Source organism: Zootoca vivipara, chromosome 3, assembly GCF_963506605.1.
Source record: "Zootoca vivipara chromosome 3, rZooViv1.1, whole genome shotgun sequence".
Lineage (NCBI taxonomy): Eukaryota > Metazoa > Chordata > Lepidosauria > Squamata > Lacertidae > Zootoca > Zootoca vivipara.
Window position 1 is genome coordinate 36698203 of NC_083278.1, and position 9120 is coordinate 36707322.

A 9120-nucleotide genomic window follows, 5' to 3' on the forward strand; every position below is an offset into this window, starting at 1 on the left:
TGAATTGTACGCTTTGACCTTGAAACTATGAAACTAGAGCTGATGAAGAATAAACCGAAACAGGGCCTTGTCCTGGATTTCTAAAAACTGGATTGCTACTGGAATTTGTCTTATTATTATCAACTTTAAAACTTTCTAAAAAATATTCCTTTACCTGGCCAGAGCTCTTGGAATCTTTTTATTTGATTTTCTCAACTCTCCAAGGACTCCAATTTATTTGTCTGTTTATAGTATGATATTTACCTAATCCATATTAAGCTATTTTTGATCCTGAAGACAAAAAAGATGGCAAATTAGCAAGCCCTACAAATTCCGACTTGAGCCTATTATTTCTGCTTGAGATAGTGAAACTGCAGGCTTCACAAAAACACACTTTCAACAGATTCGAGCACACAGGAATGTAAAACTACTTTATTGGTCACAGCATAGAACATTTAAACTCAATAAATATTGATCCCCTACACAGACATCATTTATGACAAGGACAAAGTAGGTCCCTGAAGAGTGCTTTGGAATGGCGTGGTGTTACTCCAAGATGCATCCTGTAAACTGGGGTCAATTGTTTTTCTTGGGCATTGCTGCATTGAAGAGCACATAAAGGAGATAGCCTGTTCCTGAAGAGAAGACACACAAGATTAGGTCAGATCAAGCACAAATGCTTTAGTTGATGGCAATTTATTAGCACAAGCTCTCTTTTTTGAAAAGTATCCATGCAACTCTTTTGCTCTAGTCTTATTACAGAAAATGACACAAAATGTGTTAAGTTTCTTCAGGCTAAAAGGAGCCCGTTTTCCAGACCAATTAAGTACATAAAGGGAGGATTATGACACTTCTGAGCACAATTCAGAAGCGACATTTAAAGCCCCAAATGACCTTGGCCCTGTATACCTAAAGGAGCGTCTTCAACCCCAGCGTTCATCCTGGAAACTGAGATCCAGCACTGAGGGTTCCTTCACTGAGAGAAGTGAAGCTACAGAGAACCAGGCAGAGGGCCTTCTCTGTAGTAGCACCCATCTTGTAGAACACCCTCCCACCAGATGTCAAGGAGATGAATAACTATATAACCTTCATAAGACATCTGAAGGCAGCCCTTTACAGGGAAGCTTCTTAAGGTTTAATGTTTAATATGTTGTTACATATGTTGGAAACCGCCCAAGTGGCTTGGGCAACCCAGTCAGATGGGTGAGGTACCATTATTATTATTAATATTATTATCAGGCAAAACTAAAATGCTGTTACATCTTAAATTTTTGAGCTTTCACAAATTCTGGTAAATTAAAGTGCTTCCAGCATGCTGTTCCCAATGCAGGGATAGGGAACCTGCGGCTCTCCCTATATCACTGTACTCTAGGTCCCATCAATTCTGGCCAAGGTCAATGATTACTGAAGCTGTAGTCCAACAACATATGGAGGGACACAGGTCCCCCATCATTTTCCTGGCTGCTGTATTTTAACTTGAGCTTCCATTCAAAAGTTTCTGCCTCATGTTTTTGGGCTTTAAAAATGTTCCCAACAAATTATTGTAAAGACTGCATTCTCAAAGGTGTCAGAAACCCACTCAGCCAAATAGCTAAGTAAAGTAGGCATTATGGGAAAGTGGCATAGGAAAACCAGCAAGCTTGAATGTAAACTCTCACCCAAATTTGCCTACTGAACAGAGTGGGGATCTGGGTTCCTTTAAGACCGAGCTCTTATAGACTCAAGTGATGTCCACAACAGAAATAGGAGAAAATAAAGTGGAGCACATTCACAAACAGCAGTCTGGTCTCTCTTGTGCTTTTATACAGGCTTTCCTAAGCATGCTTTTAATAACACAGTAACATACAGCAGAGAATTTCAAAGTTTCCAAGTTCCTGTTTCAGATTTTTTTGCAGAGGAGGGGTACTTTCTATCTTAGAAATATGAACACACAACCAGAGACATCTATGACAGCTCTGTTGCTTCTCTGTTAAAAGTCTTACCAAAAACGGAAAGGATCATTGTGGTTCGATACAGCATTGCATCCATTATTCCACCTTTCAGGTACACTGGAATGCCATTATCTTCCTAATAAAAACAACAAAGATGCAGAATTCATGTGTTAAGACTCATCTATTTTAGGCTTTATTTTTTAAAAAATTGAAACCTATTCAGCTAGAGTTAAAATGTTAGAAAGCTAACTCCTCCTCTGTTTACTCAAGTCCCGGCTAAAAGTACAAAAAGTTATTTCCTGCATCTTTGCCAGTTATTCAAGACCAAAAACTGTAATTCGGAACATTTACCTGATATTGAACGTTCACCAATACTGAAACAGCCCTCTGTGGAAGCATGCTACCGTATACTGTAAAAAGAGACTCTCCTGTTCAGCTATATATGTCATATGAGTGAGTAAGTAACAAATAGACAATCACGGAAATATAAGCAAAACAAACCCAAAACAAAAAACCGTGACAATAAACAATGAAAATATATTTATATAACAATGAAAATAATACTACAAAATGCAAAATGCTCATATATGTCATATGAGCAGTAGGGCTGGGTGATAACTGGTTTTCAGCATCATAGTATATCACCAGCTCAACACCACAATATACCAATATATCACGATGTCTGAAATCAGGATATGAAGCAAATGGGCTAAGGTCCTGGCAACTGCTACCTAGATCATAGGTTGGCAATGTCCGGCCCATGGGCTGGATACGGCCCACGGAGGCCGTTTATCCGGCCCACGGGCTGCCTGTGAACCAAGCCGCCCGCTCGGCGAGTCCCCGCACTGCGCCAGCATGGTGCGGGGACTCGCTGAGCAGCGCCGGAAATGGTGCCTGCACCTGCGCAGAAAATCGCATCTGCGCAGCCACAGAAGTGATTTCCAGCACTGCGGACACGTGCCGAAGCGATTTCCGGCGCCCCGGACATGGGCAGCGTGGCGCCAGAAATCACTTCTGAGCATGTCTGGCCCACGGCTGGAAAACGTTGCTGACACCTGACCTAGACAGAGAGAGGTGGGGAGGAAGAAGCAGCCAAACCTCGTGTTGATTCCTGGGTGGGGTGGAGGTGGAAAGCAGAAAAGGGGGAGATTGGAGGGGGAACCCCCACATCCGTATTCTCCTAAGGATAAGCCTTAAACTCTAAATATTTCCGGGGGTGGGGAAAGATACAATACTTCCTCAGGACAGGCAGGCTAAGATGAGCTGCAAGGAAGCAACCGGAGAGGTTGCAAGGAGTGGAACAATAAATCAACTAGCTCTAATGAGCAGCCTATTTGCGGCCCATTCCTATGCTTGTTTACTTAAACATCCCACCAAGTTCAATAAAACTTAAGTCCCAAGCATGCATACACAGGACTGCAGCCTAGAGTGTATTGGGACACCATTCAACTGATTAGTTACAATATTCTTTTTATTGACCCTAGTCAAATATTATCAAACTTTCCAAGGGGTCAAGAATGCCCTTAGGTAATTGGCAATATACTGAGTGCAGAACTGGCTAATCAACCAGCAACAGTGGAAGCAAGGAACCGTTCCCTCCTCAACCCTTATCAGAGCTTGGGTCACTCACAGATCTCTCATTCAGCCACTGTGAGGGTATGTTCCAGTCAAACTGCCCCCTCCCCACCTCAAGGACAATGGATACCATCTGCTCTGTGGAAAATATTTGGTGCTGGCTCCTGCTTCAGTGGGGCTGGTTGTTTTGTGAGCATGTGAGTTTAGGTGCGCCTGTTGTGTTTCATAAATGCTATTGACTGTTTTAAGAACTCAAATCGGAAAACAGGAATATAATCTACTGAATAAATTTTAGGAGCAGGTACCACCTGCATTCTCTCTAAAAAAAAATTGTCCTCTTCCTTCCCAGTTAAGCAACATGTCCTGGTTTTCTAAATGGGAGCACAGTAAAGAGGAAACACAAAGCATGTGCATACATAATCATAAATTAGGGTAAGCAATTAGCTAGAATTGATAAGGATGAGTCAGCAACCTACATAGTGCAGTGAAGGTGAGCACTGTAGCCCAGGACAGCAGTGGTGCAGTGAACGTCAGCACTGTGGACGAAGGCATGTATCCACACTGCCATATATTGCCTTAAAGCAGGCATGTCAAACTTGCGGCCCTCCAGATGTTTTGGACTACAATTCCCATCTTCCCCAACCACTGGTCCTGCTAGCTAGGGATCATGGGAGTTGTAGGCCAAAACATCTGGAGGGCCGCATGTTTGACATGCCTGCCTTAAAGGGTCATGGAAGACATCATTTCATAGACAATGGTGACACCACTTACTTGTGGTTCTGATTTTTCCGGTTAACACAGATCAGCCAGCAAGATCAGAGACCAACTTTCTCCCTCTCAGTTAAATGACCACCTGCCACCTTGCCCAAGGCCACTTTTCAGGCAGTGCAAGGTCTGTGGGGCCACTGCCACCCTCAGGGAGTAAATTAAAAAACCAGCCAGCAGATTCCACAATGGCCACACAGGAAAAGAAGAACCCGTTTTATCAAGGCAAACCACTCTTTGCTTAGCTCCTTCTGCAAAAGTTTAGCCACTTTTCACATGCCAAGGGAGAAGACCTTCAGTGTGAAATTTGCTGTTATTTTGCAAAGACTGAGAGAGGGGCTAGACTCTGAAGTCTTCTAGAATAAAATAATGAAGGCAAATATTCTTTTGTAATTAGCATAATGCTTTGCTAGGGTTTTACTGTTTTGGGGTGTGTGTGATCAAATAACTTATTATTTGAAAATTATTGACCAATTTTTGACAAGTCAAATGCGAACACTATATACCCACCACTTTTGAGAAGATGTCCCTTTTTGGACTACTCAACTTAGATGCTCTTCATGGGCAGATGCTTTAGTGGGCATGGCTTGGGATGCAGGGGGGAGGGGGCCAAGAAAAACTATTTTATGAAAAGTATTTGATTATTAGCATTAAGGACAACACAGTTGAAATCACAACTTTGGAAAAACCAAGTCATGAATCAGGCTGCGTAGATGATAAAACAAACTATCAAGTAAAAATATTACAGCACATTTTTTTATTCATAGCAAGCAGCATAGTGTCCTCTTACATTAGGGATAGAAATCTGTAGCCACCCAGATTCCCGCCCACCCTGACCATCATCTGGAGGGCTGCAGGTTCCTCACCTCTACTCTGTACTGTTCAGCATGACAACTAAGAATGATCAAAGACTGTTAGTAGAGCTGTCTACAGAACACACAAAAAGGTTCAGCCTTGAGTTCTAACTTATGGTACCCAGCACCACATAGAGTATTTATTAACTAGTTACAATTTGCTAGCCAGGTAGGACATTGCCTATTTTTTCAAGATCCAAAAATTCTGATTTGTCTTCAACAGCTATTGCTGTATCTTTCACATGTAACTTAAATGCATTCGTAAACATAAATCCATTCATACAAGCATGCTATTGGATTTCAGATAATTTAGCACTACTGAGAAAATAAGCAGCTATCACACAGAAATCAGATTACGTGGTGTTAAAAGATCAAACCAAGAAAGATGGTTTGGATGCTAAATGCCATTAGTGGTGCTAAGTAAAGTATACTCATCATATTACACACAGAGAGACACACACAGACACACACACACACAAAATATTAAGAGGTTCCATTACACTGTCATCTGTTCTCAAAGTATGCATGCAACCATACCTGGAAATGTTTCTGTAATTCCGGAACCTTGTTTGCAACCTGCCTGCGGGAGGCAGTGCTTATGGATTTCTGAGAAATTTGCCGAAGAGTCTGCAAAACAAACAAAAAGTGCCGTATTTCTTTTTAAAGTATTATTAGAAATAGTACTTCTTTTTTTAAGGGTGCACTCATATGCACAATTACTTGGGAAGCAAGTAAACTAAACACTAGTGGTTTAGACCAAATGCAGTTAGTGACCACACTAGTGTACACAGAATGATGATCACAGTTTTCTCTGAAACGAAAATGTTAAGTGTTAGATATAGCTTAATGAGGCAAGCCTACTTCAGACTATGGCTAACAACCCTAGCTAGTTTTAAAAAGCCATATTTAACACTATAATTTTTGTTTTGAACCTACCAAACTGTAGTTAGTTAAAAATGAAAGGATGTGTTTGATCTCATGACAGTGCTGGATGTGGGAAGTGTATTGTTCAAGGGCTTCCATACATAATGCTTAACCATGTTTTGTGATTATGTGTGAAAACAGCTATTCTTGTATATATTTGACCTGTGCTGACCATTGCTGCCTCTTCCATTGCATGGCCATTAGGCCCCACTGTTTCACCCCACATTTCTACCAACTGAAAATAAATCTACATAAATCTGATGATAGGCACACAAGCTTGTGTCACATGCCTCTTTAAGATACCAACAAAAAACCTGTTGTTTCTGCCAAAGGCTAACAGCTACTTTGTTGAAATCCTGCTTTTCCCAACCCTATTTCCCCTTCTTAATCTGCACCATGTAAAAAAGAAAGTTAACAATACCCAAACCACCAAAAAGGGAGACCATAGGCCTACACCGATCTTTGAAAATTAATGGGCTTTGACACGGCAAACATTACCAACCAATGAAAATATAAAGTAAAATACATTGGCTTGGATCCCAACATGTGAACTTACGGAAAGATCCATGGAAATAAAATGCCACATCTCCTCCTGGAAGCCACCTTAGCCCAACAAGGCCTCTCCAGATGCCCTCTCCTCCATTAATGTGTGATGGCCACCGCGGAGAAAATAACTGTCCCAAATTGGGTAGACTTCCGAAACCTGATATTGGCAAATTTTCCCTTCAACCCATCCTCCATGGCTCCCTCCCCAGCCTTCATAAAAGGTTTTCCGGATCCTGCCCCCTGACCATTTAAAAGGCCCAAACCAGTCACAATATGACCACCCCAACCCCCCAACCCCAATACCTTAACTCAAGTATGGTTTCTTTTTAAATAGGCTTAGCTTAGTTTTAAGCAGACATTTCGACAAATAAAAATACTATTTTATCATAGCTGGTTTTGTGGGAATTGCTGAGGGTGCGTAGCTCACTTTTGCTACGCTGTGTTTTTATTTTTTGCTTTTAACACTGCATGGAAGTTGCAACCTTGGAAAAGGCAGTTCACAACCGCAGGAAATGCGATAAAAGGGGCCTCCCTTCACTCGTCTATTTCGCTGCTTCCGCGGCTACTTTCCCAAAAGTAAATGCCACCCAAGTCACAAGCCAGGCTTTCCTCCTTCTCCGGCCATACCAAAAGGTTCCGAAGCATCTTGGCGGCTCTTCCTCTTCACCTTCCTCCTCGTCTATGCCGTCGCCTTCAACGCAGGAACAAGGGCACCGGAAACAGGAAGCGAGACGCCGCTCGGTGCCGCCTGACGTCACAATCTCTAGGACCATGGCGACCGGCGCGCGCATCCAAAGCGCGAGCTTCCAGTTTTAATCAGCAAGCTGCCGTTCCAGTCGTTCTAGCCGTTGGCACCTCCATGGTTTAATATTCTTTTTTTAAAAAAAAATCTCCATAGCGGCGAAAGGCAGATCAGTTTGAGATCGGAAGTATCATATATCAGCAGGACGGGTGCCGTCTCTATTTTTAAAGTCTATGAACCCCCCCTTCTGTCAGTGAGAGAGAGAGAACGGGACTTCCTCCTAGGCTACTGAGTCGGGAGCCAGAGGGAAACCTAGAGCGCCACCAGCGGGCTGGCGGGTGAACTGCAGTGTTCAGCCACCTTGCTTGATTTATCCGGCTCCTACCGTAAGCGCATCTCTGGGCAGGGCAGCCAAGTCCTCCCGAAGCCGGGAGGGAGGCGCTTTTGATGCCGGCCCAACTCTCCTCCCCTCCCGGTCCCTTCTTCTTCAGGACTTGACCAGAAAATGGCAATGCCCCCCTTTCCCCTCTTGAGTAGCTGTTTTATAGGAATGGGTGGGTATAGCGTTCTCCCCTAGCACGTTTGTTAAATAGAGGTTTTGCTTTGGTTTTAAAAACACTGCACAGAAGTTGCAACCTTTCAAGGGCGGTTTATAATTCCCATAGGTGCAAGAAATGACCACCGCCCCCCTTCCGCAGCATCCGCACCCCCAAACGCCGCTTGACTTCTGGAAACTGACGAGGCGAAGGTCTTGCTTTGTAACTGCCCCGCTGCTGCTTCCTCTGCTGATTTCCTGCAACTTTTAAGGGTGCAAGAAGGACCCGAGAAGGAGGTGGAGGGGCATTTTCTTAATAAAATAAACTGATCGGCGGCATCGTACTCAAGACTCCCACTTTGGGCAGAATTCAGATGGATAATTTGCAGTTTAGGGACAAATTGTGAAATTCTTCTGGCCTGCCACAGGTTCAGCTACAGGGAGATTGCTCCAGGCAAACCAAGCAGGTAACGGGCTGGTTCAGATGAAGGCGATTGCTCCCAAGAAGAGGACACTGAACACCCAGAACTTCCACTTCAGACTACTGGATAGTTCCAGTACACCCTGACTGGAAAATTTCTAAGCCCAGAGTGTTTTTCAACAAGCAACTAGAGAGGGCAATTGTGCTTTGAGTGTTTGAGGCACTTCACATTATCTCAGTAATTGTTAGCAATCCTTTATTCTACTTTTGCACTTACGCCATTGCCCACACCAGAGTCACATAACTTTCCATCCTTATTTGATTTGTGGAATCCTACAGCCTAGGACGATGAAGGGGAACTAGCAACCTTCCAGCAATTGGGAAACTGTTGTTTCCTATTTATGACCTTACCATGGGGTCTGGGCAGTTAAAAATAAAGGATAAATAAATAATAATAAACAAGGACACTAAAAATGAAAGTGTAAAATAACCAAAGTATAAAAACCAATATTTGAGATTTTTGCTGCAGATGGCTTTAACAAAGAAGACTTTAGCAAGCTAAAGACTCCAGCACCTATCGTCCCTGACTGTTTGCCATGCTAACTGGGACAGATGGGAGTTAAAATTCAACATCTGGAGGGTCACAGTCTCCTCTAGCCTAAAGAATGACATTGTTTGACTTAGTTTGAGCAATTCTTGTATGGAACTTTAGATAAAAGTGTTTCCTTGCTCTAGTTTCTTTCCAAATGGCGTACTACCGGTACTAGAGGCAACATCTGACCAGCTCTCAGTCTTCAGAAGAGTCGACTTTTGCACCTGACCTGGTGCCAGTGGTTTGGCGCTGCCTG

At 43.0% G+C, this 9120-nt stretch overlaps 1 protein-coding gene across 1 annotated transcript; it reads right to left on the reverse strand.

Annotated features, from left to right (window-relative positions):
- Positions 1-383: 383 nt before the first annotated feature.
- Positions 384-7346, reverse strand: LOC118082322 (cytochrome c oxidase subunit 7A2, mitochondrial). The gene is made up of 4 exons (XM_035109589.2): positions 7202-7346; positions 5642-5731; positions 1962-2046; positions 384-614 (listed from the first exon to the last, which is right to left on the reverse strand). Exons 1-4 carry the CDS (start codon positions 7217-7219, stop codon positions 556-558), a joined length of 252 nt encoding a protein of 83 aa, XP_034965480.1. The 5' UTR covers positions 7220-7346; the 3' UTR covers positions 384-555.
- Positions 7347-9120: the final 1774 nt, after the last annotated feature.